Raw genomic sequence first — 22,263 nt, forward strand, 5'->3', positions numbered from 1 at the left:
CCCACCTTTCAAATTGAGAACTTTGCAGCCCTATACAACGTAAACCACTTGCACGGTGAACCCCTCCCTTTGTGTATACCAGGTCAGAGAAACTTTGCCTTTACCAGTTTCATTTGCGTTATTCTCTTGTTTTTCCTTGGCCTAGGCTTGGGAGGCCCAGCTGACGAGAGTTCAGGACACGGTGGACGAGTGGGTGAAGGTGCAGGCCCAGTGGTTGTACCTGGAACCCATCTTCTCCTCCGAAGACATCATGCAGCAGATGCCAGAGGAGGGTCGCCTCTTCAAGACCGTTGACAGCAACTTCAAAGAAGTCATGCGGCAGACAGTCAAACACCCTGGGGTGAGCTAATTGTTGCTGAGACCGATATTTGGAGAAATAATTAATAATAAGCTTGATTTTTTTTTTTTGTACAAGTGTCTTGTGATGTTTTTGGTAACCGGAGGAATGTGTGTGGGGAGGGGGCAGGAGCACAATTCGCTATTCTGTAACTAGATGGCTTACACAAAGTCCAGTAAAATGCTCTTAAAACAATGATAATTCGTTTGGGTAGCTCGTGATAACACAATCTCGATGTCATGAAAGGCTGATTCTACTAGGACGAACAAATTGTGATATTTGAGTGTTTACTAGAGCTATGAATATTTTTTATTATTAAATATCTTTTACATTATTCTTAAATATCTTTTAAATTATTATTAAATATCTTTTACATTATTATTAAATATCTTTTATTATTAAATATCTTTAAAATTTTAAGAACAGATAGCTGTAAAAGCCTTTTGTTCCATATCCAGTTAACTCTTAGTTAAATCCAGTGCATATGTTCAGTAGAATCTCGTGTTTCTGAAGATTTGTCTTCGAGACACAAACCTATAGTAAAAACAATATTTAGTGCCCTATCTGTGTGGTCGTCCATTAGGACAAGCATAATACGAGTGTACACCTTTCAAGACCTACAATTCCCCATTGCTTTTTTCGGTAGTCAGACTAATGCTTGATTTTGTGTCTGGCTCTACCACTCCATCCGCAAAACAAAGTACTGGTCTGTATACCTGATATGTATTCTTTTTTTTTTATTGACTCCTTTTTCTGTCATTAAAATCCAGCTTTCCATCAAGCTGTTTCAATCGATCCAGTTAAGTAGGTAATCAAGCTCTACTCTGACTTACTTTAGGAAGCTTTTAACTGATTTCGGTAAGATGAAGACACGCCTTTTCTTTTCCTTCATCCGTAAAAAAATATTCCGAGAAAGAGCGAGAGGCTGTTAGGAGAAAGTCTGGTCTGGCAACCAACCTATGACAGACTTTCGAATTTGAATAAGACTTTTTTTGCAAACAGTCAGACGAGTTCTTAACAACTGGTTTATGAGGCTAAGCCAAACCAAGTGTGATGGTTGATGTGAGATCTCAAAATAAAAACAAAGCTCGATTTTGTTAAGTTTGGTCTAAATATTGGACTTACTACTCACGACCAGTAACTTAAGACTAGTTTCAGAAACCTCACATTCGCAGCACCTAAAGCCGATTTTTGCAAATTTATCAAATTTGAGTCTAATATCAAGTTCTACTTACCTCCCATATTCAACCCAACTCTATACTCTGCGAGGACAGGACGAGACTGGTCGTGTTTGGTCATAACAACAACAAACAAATATAAAAGGTAGATCTCGATTAAAAAGAAAATAACATTTTCTATCTCCCAGACGCTTGAAACCGCCAGCGCCCCGGGTTTGCTGGAAAAACTCGTGGAAAGCAACATCTTTCTGGACAAGATCAACAAGGGTTTGAATGCGTACTTGGAAAAGAAACGCCTTTTCTTTCCTCGGTAACCTTGTTACAAACACTAACCACCATTCTAACATCCAACCTGCACTCACATCTTCATTCTCACATCACTGATCGAAATATAATTCTACTGTTTCAAATAAATTTTTCACAAGAATATTAAATTGAATAATATTATTTAAATCCCATTCTTTTCGAGGTTCTTTGTATTAATAGAATATCTTCTCCCTTCTTTTGCAGATTCTTCTTCCTTTCTAATGACGAAATGCTGGAAATACTTTCTGAAACTAAAGATCCACTGAGAGTGCAGCCTCATTTGAAAAAATGTTTCGAGGGCATTGCAAAATTAGAATTCAGCCCCAATCTTGACATTCATGGCATGTTCAGCAGCGAAGGAGAAAAGGTAATACTGACAGGCAACTAAACGCAGACACGTTTGTTTATTTAATAATAACAAATGAATGAAAGTTTGTGTTGTATTATGTTTAATGGAAGAAACTTTTTTATCGAAAGGTAAAATTCTCCGAGACTGTTTCAACTTCAGACGCTCGCGGCGCAGTGGAGCGGTGGTTGCTGCAGGTCCAGGACGTCATGCTCATGTCCGTCAGGCATGTTGTCAAAGAGGCAGTGCAGGTCAGCATGCAGTTTAGTTCACATCAGCTTAGGTGAGCATGCAGGGGAAACGTTCACATCAATTCAGATGTTCTTGAACCAGATTCATGTAAATAACCGCCTTAATTCAAGTAGACTTGCACTTTAGTTCAGGTGAGCATACACCAGATTTTAAATTTAAGCAGAACCAATTTCTAAACATCGTATTCGACTTCAGGATGTCTTGGTCATGTCTGAAAGGCCTAAACCCTAAACTTTTTCTGATGTTTTCAAGACATGTCGTTGTTGTCACTCTGAGGGAATGAATACCTGTGTGGGTTAGGCGTACCCTGAGGCGGAGCGAACCACTTGGGTGAAAAACTGGCCAGGACAGGTAGTGTTGTGTGCATCGCAGGTCTACTGGACTAGCGACGTTCAAGACGCCATTCAGGTTAGTGGTTTAAATTCTTAATGTTCTCTTCACCTTAAAGAAAAAAAAACTAGTTTAATTTACTTTGTCAATTTGCTTTTATTTTGAAATAAGTAATTACGTTTAAATGTTTGTAAATATAAGCATCAATCAGTCAGTAAGTACCTTGATTGTCCCATCTTAGGCGACAGTTAAGAAGTCCTTCACTAGACGACCAGTCTCCTTTTTAATGTTTGCAAGTCTTTCTTGATTTGGTTGATGTTTGCTTTCAGGCATCTGTTAACATCTTAGAAATCTAAAATTTTTGTCCTTAAAGAAACAAAGGGAAATTTACGAACCTTTCTAGAATGTATGCAGTGGCTGGTTTTTTATTTATTTTTCTTTTATTTTTTGTTTATACTCGATTGACAGGTCATGCGGAATTAATAAAAGCAGGAATGAAGATTGCAATTCTGAAAGACTTTCTGTAATGAAGATAAAAAAAGCAGATAAACGCAGTCAGACATACAAAACATACAACAAAGAGACCAGCAAACGAGAACAGTTAGACGTGCATGCAGACGCAGACAAGCAGGCAGACGTACAGACAAACAGACGCAAAGACGTAGTGGCGGAAAGCACACCATCGCATGTGTACACTCAAAGATACTCTTCTCTTTGTATTGCGTATTTCCTGAGGGCAGGACGCCCCCACCGGTCTGCACAAGTACCACAAGGTGCTGCAAACGCAGCTGGGGGACATCGTGGAGCTGGTGAGGGGCAAGCTGACCAAACAGCAGCGCATCACGCTGGGGGCGCTCGTCGTCATCGACGTCCATGCGCGTGACGTGGTGGAGGACATGGCCGAGAAAGGTCTGCTTCTCTCACCTACCGCATAACCCCGTCCTGCACAGTCATGACGTAATGCATCACGTGTTACGCGAAGATTAGTCCACCACCACCGCTGTTATAGTTAGTTGTGACGAGGTGCATAACATGTCGAGAAAAGGTCCCTAATTTTGTCCTTGCATATTTGTCATCCGTGACGTCGAGCTTCTCCCTTCAACATCCTTGATGAAGGTTCCACAACATGGAAAAAAAATCAGTTTCTCCATCCCGTCCTCAACGGACTTTGTGAACCGTGACGTGGTGGTGCACGATCATCGTGGAAAAAGGTCACCTGATTCCTTTTTGCTGTCCTCCACAGCTGTGTTAGCATTGACGTGTTGTGTGACGTCTCCGATAACTTTGTTAACCGTCACTTGAAGTCTTTCTTCAAGTTCTCCACAACCTTCGTCGTGATGTGCTCGACATGGCGGAGGCTAGTCAATCACCAATCCACACCAGCTCCCTTCCCCAAACACCATAACCGTTTTCGTCCTGACATGACGGTGGACATAGCTGAGACAGGTTCGTTTCCTCTTTTCTAGCCAAGACAGATGAGCAGGTATAGATGGTCCATCCAACGGTCGTAAAAAAATTTCAAGCAGCTCCGTCAACACTTTCTTGACAAGAGAAACATGAAGCAAGCGATGATAAACTGCTTTCTCAAAAAAACTTCTTTGCAGCTCCATCGCCAGTCTAAATTAAAAGAGGTCATTATTCTTCTTGTCGGTTTTCGGATATTTTTGCGGCTGATAGGAGATTTATAGCTGCCCTTGACAAGTCAACGCACATTCGGTGGTCTCCCGCTTGTCCGCAAAATGGGGATTTTTACTTATTTGCTGATTTGTTTTTGAACAACATGCCATTTGTCTTGTGTTCTCTATTTGTTAATTAATTCGCTTCCTGTTGTCTACAAAAGTTCAATACAAAGTTTGTTAGATTAGTTACACCCGAAAGAGTTTACAGAATTATACAATAATAACAGCGTCTCAGCTCTTTGACATAAAATAAAATGATCAGCGTACCTTGGTAATTTAAGGCAAACTATGGTGCAAAGAAACCCAAATAATATTTAATTTACTTTCTTCCATATTTCCTGTTTAGAATCTTTCGCAAAAATATTCCCACCGAGGAATGGTGATAAATTTTTCTCACAGACATGTTACACTGGAAACGTTCTTATTCAAGAGTACTGCAAAACTTTTACACAGTACAATAATCATCAATCATCAATCATCATCACCATCGTTTTTTTTTATCGCAGGTGTATCCACCCTGAACGATTTCAACTGGCTGGCCCAGCTGCGCTACTACTGGGAGGGCGACATGATGGTTCGCATCACCAACGCCACCGTCAAATACTGCTACGAGTACCTGGGCAACTCCGCTCGTCTGGTCATCACCCCCCTCACTGACCGCTGCTACCGGACCTTGGTCGGAGCCTTCCACCTCAACCTCAACGGCGCCCCCGAGGGTCCGGCCGGCACGGGCAAGACGGAGACCACCAAGGACCTGGCCAAGGCCTTGGCCGTCCAGTGCGTCGTCTTCAACTGCTCTGATGGTCTGGACTACATCGCTATGGGCAAAGTAAGGGAGCGAGGTATCACGTGATGTGTGTTTAGAGTTGTGATGGCTGCAAAATATAATTGTAACAATGTAATCAAATTACTATTATAGTATAAGTCTCCACTTGGCAATCAGAACGTACGATCAAAGAAAGTATAAGGAAATATTGAAGGACGTCTCTTTATTATGACTTCAGACACACATGCATGCACATATACAAACACTCACACACACAGATACACGCTTGCACATACATATTCTAGTAAAGAACAAATTGTCCACAGCTCCTACACTGACTCATTTTTTAGTTTTTTAAGGGTCTGGCTTCGTCCGGGGCCTGGGCTTGCTTCGACGAATTCAACAGAATCGACCTGGAAGTGTTGTCTGTCGTTGCTCAGCAGGTATGTTATCGTATGTTATTGTGTTATCGTCTGTGTTATTAATAAGTTTGTTGACCTAGCAGATGCGCAACTCATTGTCCAGAGAGAGGTTTACTAAGCAGTTTTATTGGAGCGCAATTTAATTCTCATAAGAAATGGATTCTAAGAAGTCTAGTCATGCGTAACTCATGGTCCGTGAAATTTGGTTCTTCGAAACTCGATGTGATGAAGTCTGTTATGTGAAGTGTGCATCACTCTGGACACACAGCTGCTGTCAAAATATCTCAGTGCCCTGAAATTGGTTTTACATTGCAATCATCTATCACCTCTTGCACCGCATAAATACTAATTTTCATTACACAAAGTAGACATCTCTGTGGCGGTCGCATCTGTTGGTCTTTTTTAATAAAAAGAAATATTCGCGTAATGAGGTAAAATAATTTGTAAGCTCCACGTGGACGGACTATACAAAGTTCAGAGTTTCTGGGACAATGGAAAAGGAATGAATAATGTACGGGTTATTTTTTATTAATTTCTTTTGGGGCGGGGAATTTGTTGGCAGATTCTTTGCATTATACGAGCGGTGCAGGCTCACGTGGACGAGTTCGTGTTTGAGGGCACCAAACTGAATCTCAACCCCAACTGCTATGTGTGCATCACTATGAACCCAGGCTATGCTGGTCGCTCGGAACTTCCAGACAATCTCAAGGTGATGAATACTTTACCCGTGCCAATTTTATACTTTCTCTCCTTCTTTTCTTCCTTTCTTTGTTCCTTCTTTCTGACATAAAAAACCGTGCTATTTCGCGCGTATGTTTGAACAGTTAGACCTGTAGTACCATTCTCAAAGACTGGACTGTGGTGGGGGAATAAAGAAAACCTGGTATGTAAAGAATAGGCAGTAATACTAGACAACAGATGACGTATTCACATCGATGTCAATGATTGCAAAGTGCATGGGTAGAATACATATATATATATTTCATCTTTGTATTAGACTTGTTTATGTTTGGATTGCTGATGATAAAACTGCATTTAAGTCTATTCAGTTGATGAGTCATAAAAATAAAACAGTCTATTTTATTTACATCCTTTATTTCTTTCTTTTATTTTTACCTATCTTTCTTTCTACCTTTTTTGTTCACCTTCCTATTCTTCTTGCGCTAAAACCCGACGCAATCTCATCATCATGTCCGCAGGTTCTGTTTCGCACGGTGGCCATGATGGTCCCTGACTACGCGATGATTGCCGAGATCTCGCTGTACTCGTTCGGTTTCCTCGATACCCGCAAGATGTCGATAAAGATTGTAACGACCTACCGTCTGTGCTCCGAGCAGCTGTCCTCACAGTTCCACTACGACTACGGCATGCGCGCCGTCAAGGCTGTGCTATCTGCTGCCGGCAACCTCAAGCTCAAGTACCCGGATGAAGAAGAGGACATCTTGGTGAGGCCCTGTTGCCCTTGATCTCGCTGCTTGATGTTTCCTGTGACAGTAAGACCTGAACTCATTTGATACCTCATTGAGGCTTTTTTGTAGAATCCTTGTTCTAAGATTTTTCTGGAATTTTTTATTTTTGCTTGATAATTTTTTTTTTTATTGTTTTCTGGTCTGGGACGACTTGAGTGCGTGAGTTTGTCGTGTGCAACGTTCTTCACTGACGTCTTTTGCCTTAATAAGACAAAATAAAGTTACATCAACAGTCCCCTGACCTTGTTCACATTGTTCACATCTTAACCTGTGGAAGTGTACCGAGGAACATCAGATTTTTTGGCAGGATCTATGGGGATAAGGATTTAACCACAGGTGTATGATTTCTGCAGATTCTACGGTCAATCATAGACGTGAACCTGCCGAAGTTCTTGGCGCATGACATTCCCCTGTTCAACGGGATCATCTCTGATTTGTTTCCGGGACTACAACTGCCGAAGGCCGACTACCAAGTATTTTTGTCGGCCATGGAGCATGTCTCGAAGCAGAAGAACCTACAGTTCGTTCCTTTCTTCGTGGAAAAAATTATCCAGACTTACGAGATGATGATCGTTCGTCATGGGTGAGTGACTGTCGGCAGTCAGTGACTTAACAAGCGATAATAGTTTGAGTGATATGAGTGACTGCAGACAATTATAAAATAAACTCTAACGGTCGAAGCACGTTGGAACTAATGTTGCTGTAAAAAAATCAAGATCTTAACTATTTCAGTTAATATATATCTATATTCCATTTCGTTTTACTTTACAGTAAGTAGTTATGTATGATATGTTTCCGCTCCATCGTTACAGTCACTAAAGACAAAATGTAATAGATGATGGACTTTACCTTATTATTCTAATATTCTAATTAACAAATACTATTACTCACAAAGTATCATCTTTTCAATTATGGCCAACTTCATCACCACGCTAGGTTTGTGATCAACTGCAAATGTTGTATGTCTCTGGTCATGTATTAATGCTGTATGCTTGATTGCATGAAATTTTCTATGGAAATGCATGAAAAAAGGTCAAAATCCCAAGAGCTGTAGGGGAGGTGTGATCCAACGCCTCCAGGCAACGTGTCCAGGGTCAGAATCCAGGTCTCTTTCTTCCCTCTTGGCGTCAATGATGAATAGGGTGACACTTAAAAATACGGTCCACCCATGCTATTTCAAGAAATGTAGCAGTAATCATAATGATGATAGAATTTATAGAACTCATTTTACTGAGTAAACGTGTGCTGAGTGCGATGGCGCGCACGCACACACACATACACATACACATACACATACACATACACATACACATACACATACACATACACATACACATACACATACACATACACATACACATACACATACACATACACAATACACATACCTCTGTTTCAGATTCATGCTAGTCGGGTTACCTTTTGGAGGAAAGACTGAAGTACTGCGAGTTCTTCAAGGAGGGATGACAAAATTGAATGATGAAGACTACAAAGAATATGAAAAGGTTTATCAACGCACGATCAACCCAAAGTCCATCACTATGGGACAGCTCTTCGGCCAGTTTGACCCTGTATCCCATGAGGTCTTGTCAGTCTTTCCCTCTTTCGCTTTTCACGTTTGCTTGTGAGCATTTGTATGTGTGTGTGTGTTCTGAAAAAGCTCTCATGAAAGTCGCATAAGTTTACAAGAGGAATTTTCAGTCATTGACTTTACCGTAGTTGACAATGTTCTTTATTCCGTCAAACTGATCCCCAGTGGACCGACGGTGTGATTGCTAACACCTTTCGAGAGTTCGCGTCCCTGGACACGCCGGACCGCAAGTGGGTCATCTTCGACGGTCCTATCGACGCCGTGTGGATCGAAAACATGAACACCGTGCTGGACGACAACAAGAAGCTGTGCCTCATGAGCGGGGAGATAATCCAGATGTCACCCGTCATGTCCCTCATTTTTGAGTCACATGATCTCTCGCAGGCTTCCGTGAGTGATCTTTTGCCTGTGTGTGTGTTTAGGGGAAAGGTGTGTGTGTGTGTCTTTATGTTACATGCAAAAAAGACGAGATACTCAGAAAGAGAACAAAGAATTATGTAAACTGTCTAGCTAAGTCAATCCCTCATGCCCACAGTATAACTTGTTCTGTAGATGTATATTTTCTACTGACATCTACTTACAGCCGGCCACAGTCAGTCGATGTGGGATGGTGTATCTGGAGCCCACGACTCTGGGCTGGAGGCCCCTTGTGACGTCATGGTTCAACACCTTCCCTATTGTCCTCAAGGAGTTCGTGCCGATGGTGAACGACATGCTTGAGTGGCTTGTGGACCCATGCCTGGACTTCGTCCGCCTGGAATGCAGGGTGGGACATGGAAGTTTGCTACACTCTCTCAAATGTAGATCTTGCTCATTATTCAATACACTCTTTGTTAAATTGTTAAAGATTATTAACTACCATACATGCGGGTTTGTTAACACTGTCATGCGTGTCGATATCAAATAGTTTAAAATCGAGAATCGTCTTGATTCTATTTTCCCTGCACCCACTAATAACAAAAGTTTTAGGGCAAATTAACTTTTTACCAACTCACGTGAAGTAACAGAAAAAAATTCGTTTCTTTGCGGTCGGAGAATTGAATTTTTTAGTGTCATCCCCTACTCATTCTATTTTAATTAATCATTGAATATTGTTTTATATGAGTAGGGTGTCGGTAAGCTCCCGTGTTTTGAGACCGCAAACAATTTTAATTAAAAAGCAGAGAAGCGTCATTAAAAGAGTGCTTACGGCAGATGTTATCCATCCATCTGTATCTATTGACAAACTGTTCAAATAACATAAAAAGTCTACAAACATTGTGTTGAATGTTCAATGTTGCTTTCATTATCTGTCTGTGCCAGTATTACCCATCCTATCATTTGTTGAAACCCTGAAATTCCACGAGAGATCGTGACCTTTAGAGCATTGGTGGTAATTAAAAAAGCGGCAGGCGATTTTTTTTATCACCCTATGAATGTTTACTTGAAGAAAATACTGATGAACCTAATGATAAAAATGTGCATCTTCTAGATGTTTTCATTGTACAGCGCAACAACTAGTAGAATAAAAGCATGCCCTTATATTTCGAACTACTTATCTACAGACTGGGGATCCACCTTCCCCCATGTAATTCTGTGACAGTGTACACCGGCATCGTGGTCATCCTCCAATTTACATCATGAGCTGTAAACGTAATAATTTTATGTAGGTATTTCCCCGAGACATCAAGAACCTTCTAGATAGACGTATCTATGAACAAACGTGACCTCCCGTTTTGGATCTTTTTTCTATGCAAAATGATGTTAAGAGGCGCGGATCTCAAGAAGGAAAGCCGGGTACTTTAAAGATAGTATATTACGCTGAATTTCTCTCACAAAAATATATGCACACCAGCAGACTTTAAGTCTCTTTCCGATTCGGTTTCTAGGAGTACACTGCCTGCGGGAGTTCCAACAAAACGGTGTCTTTGATGAAGTTTGTGGACATGCTGATGGACTCGGCTGTCAAGGACCCCAACGCAGCTCTCAACAAATATCTTCCTGTTTGGCTTCAGGTTACAAGTGTTCTATTCAATGGTTAATGTTTGTTTTCTTTAGAAAAGGTAAAAATGTTTTAAACATTTAGAGCAAACAAGACAATGAGTAGTACTGGTAGTCAAAAAGGACATATCAGTTTTATATATTACTAATAAAAATACTCGATTCGGTTGATAAAAAAACCTGTTCTCTACTCAAATCCGATTTTTTTTTTTCATTTCTGCATAAAATTTAAAGAATTTATTCTCTCGTTTTTTTAATTAATTTGCTTGCGTTCAGATTTTTCTGTAGAATTTTTCTTTCTGAGTTAAAAAACATTGCATAAAATTGACATTTGCTTATGATATCATTTAAGCTGCATTCTATACACACTCTGTTTGCCTCTTTATACAACATTGTGCCAGTATTTTTCTATGGATGAAGCTTTTTGTTGTTATAAACTTATGATGTGTGGGATATGTTCATATGCTGAGTGACCTTTATCATTGGAATTGTAGATCATCTATTGCAGGGGTGGGCAATTCATTTTCCCAAGGGGCCGCATGAGAAATTGGGATGGTTTTAGAGGGCCGGACTAATATAGTTAACTCAGTTTTACCCAATACTGTATATATATAGTATATATGCTGGCCGGCGGGCCGGTCAGTGACAGGAGGCGGGCCGGATGCGGCCCGCGGGCCGCCCCTCGCCCAGGTCTGATCTATTGGGTCAGCTAAACAGCTTTTTGCCGTTTGACGTCTTCTAGAACCATATAGTTCCGCGTTATGTTTCTTTGTTATTCCTCTGAATCTTATGGTGTTGAGTAATGTTTGTTATTGTTCTCTTAATTATTTAGAGTTATGGGATTTGTGTTCTTTATTTGTTACTTGCAGTGTTGTATATTGTTTGCTGTTCCCTGGTCCATTGGAGGATGTATGGACATGGACTGCCGCAAAAAGTTTGACGAGTTCTATAAAGGAATTCTCACCATGAAGAGTGAGCAATTCCCTCCTCCACCGACGCTAGGCAAACTCGAATTAAATCTACCCCCCGAGTTGGAATGTTTTGAAATGTACTTTGAGGTGAGCTTCAAGTGCGACTCCTTGTCTCTTCTCACGCGGTCTCCATTATTCCACACACACATATATTTAAATATTAGTCTGTAGACATATATTATCTAATACAGAAATAATAGAAGATTTTATTTTTTTTTTACATCACTGAAAGAAGAAAATAGTGCACGAAAGAGAGAGTGATAGTGATAGGTAGAAAAAGAGATAAAGAGAGAGAAAATGAGAGAAAGAGATACGGAGGAAGTAAGGGAGTTGCAATTGGAGACATTTTCTCGCTTGTAGCAAAAGGCACGAGGTGCTTGGAAGCATTGGGACGAGCTGCTGAGGAACGTAGACATAAAAGCTCAGTCCATCCGCGAAATGCTGGTTCCGACCATGGACACGGCCCGCTACAGTTACCTCATGGACTACTGCATCACCCACGCCCGGTGAGCGCCATCACAGCACCCCCTGCCTCCGAGCCCTCCAGCATTTCTCTCTTTTTTTCTTCTTTCATCTAATGCTCCTGTATGTGTATTCACCTACTAAACCTTGTTTACAGACATTTAGGAAAAGTTTTAAGTCGGAACTAAGCGAGCTTTGATCGCGTGCACGGAGAATTAAGGACGATGTCCCCCGACATTATCTAACCAGTCTCGTTTTAATCGAAGTATACTCGCTTTTCAAATGGACGGTTTTTTGTTAAAAACAACCCGAGTTGTCCATCTGAGCTTGTATTTATTTTGTAGAGAAGTTTTAAAAATAGTTAGTGCACATTCATTAGTATACGTCTGATAAAAAAACAGTGAATTCAAGATTTTTTAATTTCTAGCCTTTTTAGAAAATTTTTAGAAAAACATAGTCCATGTCTGCAGGCCTGTGCTGTTCGTCGGCCCAACAGGAACCGGAAAAAGTGCTTATGTGCAAGAAAAGTTAATGCATGGCATCGACAGAGTGCGCTACATCTCCACTTTCGTCAACTTCTCCGCGCAGACCAGCGCCAACATGACGCAGGTGAGCACACAGTCGCTGCGACCCATGGATCGAATCCCACTCACCGCCCTGCTTTTAGAGCTCTCCCCAGTGGTTGAAGACTTATTTCTACACATTGTTTGTCATTTTTAGCAATGTCTTACTTAAGATAGCAAAATATAATCATAAGCTTTTTAATATACTTTTGTGCAATGTTATTCTGTTCGTGTAAAAAATCAATCAAACAAGTCAAATTGAAGCCAATTCCACCCAAAGTGTTGTTATTTTAGAATCTCATTATGGCCAAACTGGATAAGCGGAGGAAAGGTGTTTTCGGCCCACACATTGGCAAGAAGGCAATTATCTTTGTAGACGATCTGAACATGCCGGCCATGGAAATTTATGGCGCACAGCCGCCCATTGAATTGCTTCGGCAATACATGGATCACGGCAACTGGTAGGTAGCAATATTAAGTGAATTCGGGATTCTTTTTAGAGTGGTTTTCGCTGTAATTAGCCTAGACATTGACGCATTTTGAAAGTAAATGTTTGAAGATGATAAATGTCGTTTTTCTGCTTGGACCACTATAAATGCTAAACACAACCCTCATATGGAAAGTCAAGATTCATCAGCAAAATATTCACAATTTAGCTTGATTCCTATGCAGGTATGACCTGAAAGACACGTCCAAACTAATCCTGGAAGACATACAGCTCATAGGCGCCATGGGACCACCAGGTGGCGCTCGTAATGCCATCACCCCGAGGCTGCTGCGCCATTTTACCATCATTTCTATGAATCCTTTCAACGAAGCCACGTTGGTGAAGATTTTTTCTACCATCATGAATATATATCTCAGGGTAAATTACATTACACCGTCCTTTCCCATTTCATAGTAAACCCTGCTTATCTTCTCTTCCAGAGAGACATGTCTTCAGATGAAAGACAAACGACCTTACCTTGCATTGCCTTTCCATAGAGAGCATGTTTCTGACAACTTGAAAACCTTAATCAGCAGTTTTATTATGTTACAAATGGATGATCTTGTCAAATTCATCTTTTGTGGAATTAAAAAAGCTGCTTTGAGAAAAAGATTTTTTTTCATTCCGTAGCTATACAATGTTTGATTTCCAATCCCCTTTTAATGCGTCATTTCCTGTACAGCTTTGTTTTCTATTTTGTTTCCATAAGAACGGAGAGTTTGCTGCAGAATTCCTGGCTGCTGGAGGATACATAGTTCATGCAACCTTGGAGATCTACGACAAGGCCATGAAGAATCTGCTGCCAACGCCAGCCAAGTCTCACTACATCTTCAACCTGCGGGACTTCTCCAGAGTCATTCTGGGCGTCTGTCTCATTACAAAAGAAGAGGCGAAGGATAAAAGCCTTTTTATTAGGTGCGACCGTGTTTTTACGGGCTGCTTTACGGGAGGTTGTTTTTCAAAGACTTGCTGTAAAAAAAAAATCGTTGTCTCTTTTTTTTCGTCGACATAAGGTGAAAAAATATTGATGTCGTTCTTGTTTGTCTTTCTTCGTTGGTTGACAGACCGAAGGAGTAGATGGCTTAAATTTGCAAAAAAAAAAAAAAAAAAAATCGTGACACAAAATGGCGTAAATGCCTGATTATCTCTCCTCTCTCTTTTTCGAGTTATCACTCTAACGATTTCTCTTCCCCTTTCCCTTCTCTCTTCTTTCATTTCATTCTTTTTCACTTTCTCTTCTTCTCTTGTTTTTTTGTTTCATTTTGTTGTCTGACCTGAATAGCCTTATTTAGTAACTGTGTTCAGTAACTAAACGGGGATTGTACATAAGGTCGTTCCTATCTGCAGGCTGTGGATCCATGAAGTGATGCGCGTGTTTTACGATCGTCTCACCGATGACGCCGACCGCGCCTGGCTCTTCGAGTGAGTTTGCACGATGACATGGTCCTCGCAATGGACGTGGACAATATCTCTGTTGTTTCTGCATGTCACTCTATGTTTTATAATTAATTTATAATTTGAACTCTCATTGACCACAACAACATTAATAATACAGAGGCATTTTCGTGTCGTCTTCCTGTGGCCAAACTAAATTTCGCCAGAAGAGAAAAGGACACCATTGACCCTTGGGTGGCGGTTTCTAGCCTCTGTCCTAACCTAGCAAGTCTGACGTTGAAGGATGCTAATGTTTCTTTCTTGTCGCAGCCTGGTGTTTCTCTCACTTTCTCAACAGTGCAGCATCCTGGTCTCAGACACGCTCTGATGGCTCTCAGTAGTCTGTCCCTTTGTCTGATGCCAGAATGAGATATTTTTGTTCTGTTAATTCATGTTCAAATCGAAGATAAAGATTAAATAGAAATATGCAAAAGGAATTATTTTTGAGCGGCAAAACTATCAGTAAAGAGACTTTTTAAATTGAAAAACAGGAGAAAAAACTTTGTTGTGCATGGCGTTATGCCTTATATTCATTCCCAAAGTCCCTTTATTCGTCCAGAGATTGTTTAAGACTACATAATGAATACTCGGTCTTGACATCTCACTAAGGTCCTGAAGTACATTTTTTATTAAAGTTTCATTTATGTTTAAGATATTTGGAAAAAATGGGACACCAAGTATTTTATGATAATAGACACAGACATTTTGTTGCTTTTAGAATTAGGAAGGGATTTTTTCACGATTGTCCTTTTCGTTCCAGAACAGTTAAGGATTTGGTGGGAAAACACTTCAAGATGAAGTTTGATGAAGTATTCGCTCACTTAGCAAACGGAGGAAAAGGTGGTAAGGTATGTTTTTTATTCCATGTACTATGTATTTAAAAATATATTTACTAACACGCCAATACATATCCCGCATCGATGATAACATCGATGATAGTGTTTATTGATCGCACGAGTAAAGAAATGTTAGTGGAACATCTGGCCAGGCAATGAGTCTGCTTCAATAATGGGACACGTCTTTGTCTCGCACGACGACATAGTGCAAGGAGGAGGACCTGAGGAGCTTGATGTTTGGGGACTTCATGACCCCAGACAGAGAGCCAGAAGATCGAGTGTACCAGGAGGTTTCCTCGCTGGCAGACATGTACAGCATTGTGGAGAGTTGTCTGGATGAATACAACAACACACACAAGACAAGGATGAATCTCGTCATCTTCAGGTCCCCCTACAAACGACTTTTTTTCTTTCTCTCTCCCCCTCCTCCCTCTCTCTCTCTCGCTAATCTAGAGCATTCCATCTAGGAGACCTTTGAAGTTTGAAATTAAAATTAACAGTTGACTTTTCAATGCAGTGAGTGTCTGACCATGTGTAACATGCGATAAATACTTTATCCTGTTGTTTTATACCCCCTGGAAATGAGCCGAAGTCCTACGTAATAAAATTTCAGATTGAAATTCAGATTCTAATTTTCTCCGCTATCTTCATCTGTTATTCTTTTTCATCGTCTTTCTCTTTGCCTTCCACTTTTTTGTAATCTTCTCTCTCTCTCGTTCCCTGCTCACGCCTCTTTTTCTCCTTTTCTCTCTCTCCGTCTCTCTCTCTCTCCTTTTTTCCTTCATATCCTCTCTGGTATTTGTGTGTGTGTGAAGGAGAGAGGATGATCTTGACACTCAGTCTTTATGGCGCTCTGGACCAGGTACGTGCTGGAGCATCTGTCTCGCATCTGCCGCATCCTCCTTGTGCCGGGTAGCAGCGCGCTGTTGGTTGGAGTGGGAGGCAGCGGCCGGCAGTCGTTGACCAGACTGGCCTCAGCCATGGCCGGCTACCATATGTTCCAGCCAGAGATCTCCAAGAGCTACGGCACGAATGAGTGGCGGGAAGACATCAAGGTTTGCAGGGTCGAGCGTCGTGAGCGAGTGGCGTGCGATTAACGAATATCTTGTATGTTTCGGGTAGCTGGATACCCCGAGTTCTTGTTACCACCAACGTAAAGGTATCGTGGAGTATATTTCTTGTCCTTGATTGTGTAAATGTCAAAGCCAGAGACTATTCCCCTAAATCTTTGTGATCATTCCCCTTCGTCTCTCCGATCTCGAAATGAACGTGTCCAAACACACAGAAAAGTCATTTAGTACTTTCCCACTGGTTGCAGTCTTGTAAACAAACAAACAAACAAACAAACAAACAAACAAAAAATCTTTGAGTAAAACTAATGCTTGTGTTGTTGACATCTTTCTGTGAATGGTAATGTTTGTAGGTATGTATTTCCAGAACAAAGAAGATTATTCACTACTGGTTTGTGAAATAGTATATCGCTCTGTGTTCTACCTACTTATTGAAATTTCTAGATCTTAAAGGTCGTGGTCATAACGATCCGTCAGCTTTCTCTTACTCGTGCGTTAGATACTTACTTTCAGCTACTTTCAAAACTTTAACATCGTGTAAAAAAGTTATCGTCTGCCAATAACTTCTAGCAAGTCTTGAGATCGTGTCGTTCTCAGACAAATAGCAGTACAGGAACCAGAAGTAGGGAAGCAGATTATAGTTACTCTTTTAGTGACCTTTCTCAAACTATGCCTTCCTACTGTCCACTTTGTTTATTTTGGTAATTTTAGAAGATTCTCAAAATCGCTGGAGGACAAGGACAACCTATAGCCTTCCTTATCACGGACACGCAAATAAAGAAAGAATCCTTTCTCGAAGACATTGATGGCTTGCTCAACTCCGGGGAGGTGCCGAACCTCTGGGCGTCTGATGAAAAGGCCGAAATCATGGAGGTATTGTCTAGATGCTCTTTAAAAAAAAGACAAAGAAGAAAACAATACTTGTGGGTTTGGACGATGCGTACACTCTCGATACCTTGGGAAATGTCTAACATGAGCAGTTTCCGTAACAACGTTAGTTTGTAGTATCTTTACTCGCGTTTCCCTCTTTTATTGCTTACGTGAGTGGCTTTTTATATATGTGTGTGTTACTGTGTGTATGTGTTCGTGTGTGTGTGTGTGTTACAGCAAGTACGCGTCGCTGCCACCAAGGGAGACAAAAATGCGGAGTTAAGCCCCTTGCAACTGTTTTCTTTTTTTGTCAACCGTTGTCGGGAGAAGCTGCACGTTATGATCGCCTTCAGCCCTATAGGCGATGCCTTCAGAACACGACTCCGCCAGTACCCCTCCCTCATCAACTGCTGCACCATCGACTGGTTTCAGGCAACTTTCTTTCTTTCTCTCACTTTTATTTGTCTTTCTTTTTCTTTTCGTTCTTTTTTCTTTACAATATCTGCTTCATATTAGTTTTTTTAATCTTACTATTTTCTTTTAAAAGCTTTTTTTACAAGATTTGTATTACATTAGTTATCAAGGAGTTAACACTATAAAGTCCCATAGTCTTGGGGTAGTAGATGGGAGAAGAGAATGCCTCACATTTTTCAGACTACGAAACTTATGTAAGCTCAAAATGCAAATAGTTGGTAGTCATTGTACGCATCTAGTATATCTACCTTGCACGTTATCACGGGGACGAAGGGAGGGGGAGAGAAAGAGAACGTTGTATGCACTAGCTGATCTTGCTTGACTTTTGCTCTTTGACTGCCAGGCCTGGCCTGATGACGCGCTGGAGAGAGTGGCCATCAAGTTTTTGGAAGGCACCGACATCGACGAAACTGTGAAGAAAGATACAGTGTGGACATGCCAGTACTTCCACCAAAGTATATGCGCTCTGTCGGAGAGGTAGGTCCCTGACTGCCTGCAGTTGATGTCTTCCACAAGTTCGGTGTCTCCTAAAAACACACTCGTGCCATCACTGCTTCGCCTTTTGACGTAATTCGCTCTTGGGGATCAGAATGTTGGGAATAGGATTGAAAAACAAGGTCTTTACTTCCATGTCTTGGGTTGACAAGAAAGTTTATGACATTGAGCTATGCTTCCCTTTCGTTTTCATTTTATCTCTCTTGTGCGCTCTCTCTCACACTCACACACAGTTGTTTATAGTCATTGGAGATTTTATTCAATACATAAGTTGCCTTATTATCTCCCTTGAGCATGGTCTCTGACCATTAATCAATAATTTTTCTCTGTTTTTTTCTCTTTCTCTCTCTCTGTCTCCTTTCATGCTCAAAAACCAGGTAGCCTGATATATTTTCGAAATCAGACTCAAGCTGTAAACATAGATCAGTGTCAAAGCTCACTTTGTTTCGGAGAGTCAGGCTAACGCTGAGGTCCAGAATAATAAGTATCAGCACGCATATGGAGCGTATGTCATAAACATTTACTCTGATGAAGAAATAGAAAAACGGGTATGAGTGAAGGAAAGTAACTTTCTATTGCTATAAACAATTTGCTAACAGGAGTTACGCCTCTTTCACGCCACCCGGGACCTTCCCACAATATTTTCCCTTAGCGTACTTACAGGCCGCCTGCTCACGTGCAAGAGGCCGACCAGAACTGCGGGCTAAATGAACGTTTGGTTCATATTTTAACAGTGTAGCTATATCTGATTTCAAAAGTATCTTTTTGTTGATAAGGTTATTAATAAAATATAGTTAATTATAAAATATTTCATAGAGTCCTCCAATCGCTTTTAAATTTAAGTTTTAGGTATTAAAGAAAATCCAGAAACATCTAGAAAAAATTATTTTACTATTTTTCAGTGCGTTCCTAATAAAAGTTTGTTTCTAATTTGTTGTTGTTGTTGCTGTTAAAGATATTTACGGCAGCTTGGGCGGTACAACTACGTGACGCCTACGTCCTACCTAGAGCTGATTAATGCCTTCAAGACGCTGCTACAGAAGAAGCAGGACGAAACGTTTACGGCCAAAATACGTTACGTCACTGGATTAGAGAAGCTGCAGTTTGCAGCGTCTCAGGTGAGAAACGAACCTCTTTCTCCACAGCTCGTAGAATCTTTAAAGAGAGAAAGTAGAGTTGATGGTATTCCTGATCGAAAGTGTCTACCTGAACTGCATCCGTCATCTCTGTGCCCTGCCCTGTATGTGTTGAGAGATTTCAAAGACGTCATATATCAGAGTTATGCACATTTTAAATAACAATAGAATAAATTCCTGCAATGTTAATTAATTTTAAACAAATTAAACTATTACAAACTACCTCCACTTTCTCGGAAAAAAAAATTATTTTATTTTAAGGTAACAGACATGCAGAAGGAGCTAGAGGATCTTCAGCCGATGCTTGTTAAAGCCCAGGCAGAAAACGCCACAATGATGGTTGTTATCGAAAAAGAGTCATCTGAGGTAGAGGAGGTATCCATAACGGTGAAGGCTGATGAGGCTTCAGCTAATGAGAAGGCGGCCTCCGCCAAAGAACTGAAGGAAGAGTGCGAAGCGGATTTAGCAGAAGCCCTGCCAGCCCTGGAAGCTGCCTTGAATGCCCTCGACACTTTAAAGGTGATGATGACGAAACTGTCGTCAAACAAACGATTTCGTCAACAAGTCATTAGAACTTAGCTTTCAGGTTTGAAGTCAGCTAAATAATACGTAGGTTAATGCGAGGTTTTTACCCAGAAGACGCTAAAACAACAAAGCAATAGATGCTATGATTATTTCATCGAATAGAAAGTTCGGCAGAGAGCGGGATGCTCTATTACCAGAAGGACATTCCTAATCTTTTTCAGTGACGATAATCGTTTTCATTGTTTTCTCTCTTGGTTTGATGTCCAGCCACAAGACATCACCATCGTGAAGTCCATGAAGAACCCACCATCCGGCGTCAAGCTGGTGATGGCGGCCGTCTGTGTCATGAAGGACATCAAGCCGGACAAGATCCCTGACCCCAACAAGCCAGGGGTTAAGGTAGGTCCCCACGTCGGTCAAGCCGTGTGTCTCAATTTTCATCTGATCCTTCACATTCTGAACCTGGACATCGGGGAAGAGAGGGAAGAGGCTAGTAGGATGAGAATCTGCAATCAGCGCCAATCTCTAGATCATCGTCGTTCATCGACTTTTCAGTCACAACAAATCTTAGACTGCATGAACCAGGTTAATGGCTGCACCTGTCACTGCGACAACGCATCATAAGGACCATGAGGATGATTTAGTAACTCAGATTGCCCCGTATTTTTTCAGATCTTTGACTATTGGGGTCCGTCAAAGAAGCTGCTAGGAGACATGTCGTTTCTGGCAAGCTTAAAGGTGTATGACAAGGATAACATTCCAGAGCACGTCATGACGAAGATTCGCAAGGAATACTGCACCAACCCGGAATTCGATCCTGCCAAAGCCGCCAAAGCCTCCTCTGCAGCGGAGGGCCTGTGTAAGTGGATCCTCGCTATGGAGATCTACGATCGGGTGGCCAAGGTGAGCACTGAACCCTCCTAACTCCCTCTTCTCCTTCCATGATCTTCGTGCCAGATAGTCTTAGAAAAAGGTACTTCCAGCCCTCTTTTTTTTAGCTGATGGAAATTTCATGTTGTTCAACCTCTTAAGTTTAGCTGATTGTTTCGAGTTTCCATCCACTTAGCACTCAAACAAGCTTCTGTCTTGCTCCTGGCTGTGGGCTTATCATGTTCGCCGACAGAGAGGGTTGGGCTCCCTCATGTTCGCCACAAGTGTGAACTTGGTGACTGCAGGTGGTGGCGCCCAAGAAAGAGAAGCTGCAGCTGGCAGAAACTGAACTGGCGGAGACGATGGACATCCTCCGTGAGAAGCAACGACAACTGGCCGAAGTCGAGCGCCGTCTGGCCGACCTCAAAGCAACATTTCATGCCATGACACTGGATAAGGAGCGCCTGGAGGATCAAGTAAGTAAAAACTTGGTTATGCTTGCAGTGAGGCTTGGTTAAAGAAAGGGGAACTAGTCCTCGGATCCAGTTACGAACATCTACTAGCATTGTTTACCTGTTTGTCTGTGTACATACGCAGTGTGTGTGTGTGAGAGAGAGAGAGAGAGTTGAGTCCTCTTACCCATCGTCCTTTGTCTCTGGTGTAGGTGGACCTTTGCGGCAAGAAGCTAGATCGGGCCAAGAAGCTGATTGGTGGGCTGGGCGGCGAAAAGACAAGATGGACGGAAGCCTCGGACCTTTTGCAAATCATCTACGATAACCTCGTCGGCGACGTCCTCATCTCGGCCGGCGTTATCGCCTACCTGGGACCTTTCACCTCTGCTTTCCGTGACTCGTGTACTGAGGACTGGGTTCAGCAGTGTCAGGTGAATCATCATCATCATCGTCGTCGTCAGTATCATCATGTCCTGGGTTCAGTTCCTAACTCGAACACACTTTCGTTTCTGTGACACAGTCTAGGGCCCATTGCTGAGCTACTGACTTGGCGTAAAAGACCTTTATTGACCTTTAATTTTTTTCTTTTTATGACGACAGTAATAATTTTCTTTCCCCTTCCACGATTGTTTACAGGCGAAGAAAATTCCGTGCAGTGAGCACTTCTCTCTCAGCCACGTCCTTGGGGAACCAATCAAAATTCAAGCCTGGAATATCGCTGGTCTTCCTAAGGACTCCTTCAGTATCGATAACGGCGTCATCGTCGCCAATGCCAGGCGGTGGTGGGTGTTGCATTGTTCTCGGGTAGAGGGCTTCACTGCAGTCCCATGTGGTGATAATTAAAATTTTAAAGGACTAGTAGGGTACAATATTGTTTTTTTCGATTGTTTTTTTCCCCAAATGTGGGTGAATATCTTCCTTCCGTGCTTGAGATACTTGCCTACAAACGTCACCAAGGTTAA

The 22,263-nt window shown here is 41.5% G+C and overlaps 1 protein-coding gene across 2 annotated transcripts in view; it reads left to right on the forward strand.

Moving 5' to 3' along the window:
- LOC112572604 (dynein heavy chain 7, axonemal-like) overlaps window positions 1–22,263 on the forward strand; it is a 41,355-nt gene that overhangs the window by 8,878 nt on the left and 10,214 nt on the right. The window contains exons 9-43 of one of the 2 annotated variants that reach the window (XM_025252352.1): window positions 146–340; window positions 1,704–1,825; window positions 2,026–2,188; window positions 2,299–2,418; window positions 2,720–2,827; window positions 3,490–3,658; window positions 4,935–5,257; window positions 5,545–5,637; window positions 6,179–6,325; window positions 6,816–7,061; window positions 7,439–7,668; window positions 8,485–8,668; window positions 8,842–9,066; window positions 9,260–9,442; window positions 10,545–10,670; window positions 11,526–11,714; window positions 11,988–12,133; window positions 12,560–12,698; window positions 12,947–13,113; window positions 13,325–13,478; window positions 13,849–14,054; window positions 14,487–14,561; window positions 15,334–15,421; window positions 15,616–15,794; window positions 16,272–16,464; window positions 17,191–17,352; window positions 17,587–17,781; window positions 18,167–18,300; window positions 19,274–19,436; window positions 19,716–19,973; window positions 20,247–20,378; window positions 20,652–20,882; window positions 21,155–21,325; window positions 21,514–21,732; window positions 21,938–22,083. In XM_025252352.1, the coding sequence (XP_025108137.1) occupies window positions 146–340; window positions 1,704–1,825; window positions 2,026–2,188; window positions 2,299–2,418; window positions 2,720–2,827; window positions 3,490–3,658; window positions 4,935–5,257; window positions 5,545–5,637; window positions 6,179–6,325; window positions 6,816–7,061; window positions 7,439–7,668; window positions 8,485–8,668; window positions 8,842–9,066; window positions 9,260–9,442; window positions 10,545–10,670; window positions 11,526–11,714; window positions 11,988–12,133; window positions 12,560–12,698; window positions 12,947–13,113; window positions 13,325–13,478; window positions 13,849–14,054; window positions 14,487–14,561; window positions 15,334–15,421; window positions 15,616–15,794; window positions 16,272–16,464; window positions 17,191–17,352; window positions 17,587–17,781; window positions 18,167–18,300; window positions 19,274–19,436; window positions 19,716–19,973; window positions 20,247–20,378; window positions 20,652–20,882; window positions 21,155–21,325; window positions 21,514–21,732; window positions 21,938–22,083 (5,981 nt within the window). Of the gene's footprint in view, window positions 1–145; window positions 341–1,703; window positions 1,826–2,025; window positions 2,189–2,298; window positions 2,419–2,719; window positions 2,828–3,489; window positions 3,659–4,934; window positions 5,258–5,544; window positions 5,638–6,178; window positions 6,326–6,815; window positions 7,062–7,438; window positions 7,669–8,484; window positions 8,669–8,841; window positions 9,067–9,259; window positions 9,443–10,544; window positions 10,671–11,525; window positions 11,715–11,987; window positions 12,134–12,559; window positions 12,699–12,946; window positions 13,114–13,324; window positions 13,518–13,848; window positions 14,055–14,486; window positions 14,562–15,333; window positions 15,422–15,615; window positions 15,795–16,271; window positions 16,465–17,190; window positions 17,353–17,586; window positions 17,782–18,166; window positions 18,301–19,273; window positions 19,437–19,715; window positions 19,974–20,246; window positions 20,379–20,651; window positions 20,883–21,154; window positions 21,326–21,513; window positions 21,733–21,937; window positions 22,084–22,263 lie in introns of both variants that reach the window. The other variant, XM_025252353.1, reaches the window with a different exon arrangement.

The sequence above is a fragment of the Pomacea canaliculata genome, linkage group LG9, assembly GCF_003073045.1.
Source record: "Pomacea canaliculata isolate SZHN2017 linkage group LG9, ASM307304v1, whole genome shotgun sequence".
In the NCBI taxonomy this organism is placed as follows: domain Eukaryota; kingdom Metazoa; phylum Mollusca; class Gastropoda; order Architaenioglossa; family Ampullariidae; genus Pomacea; species Pomacea canaliculata.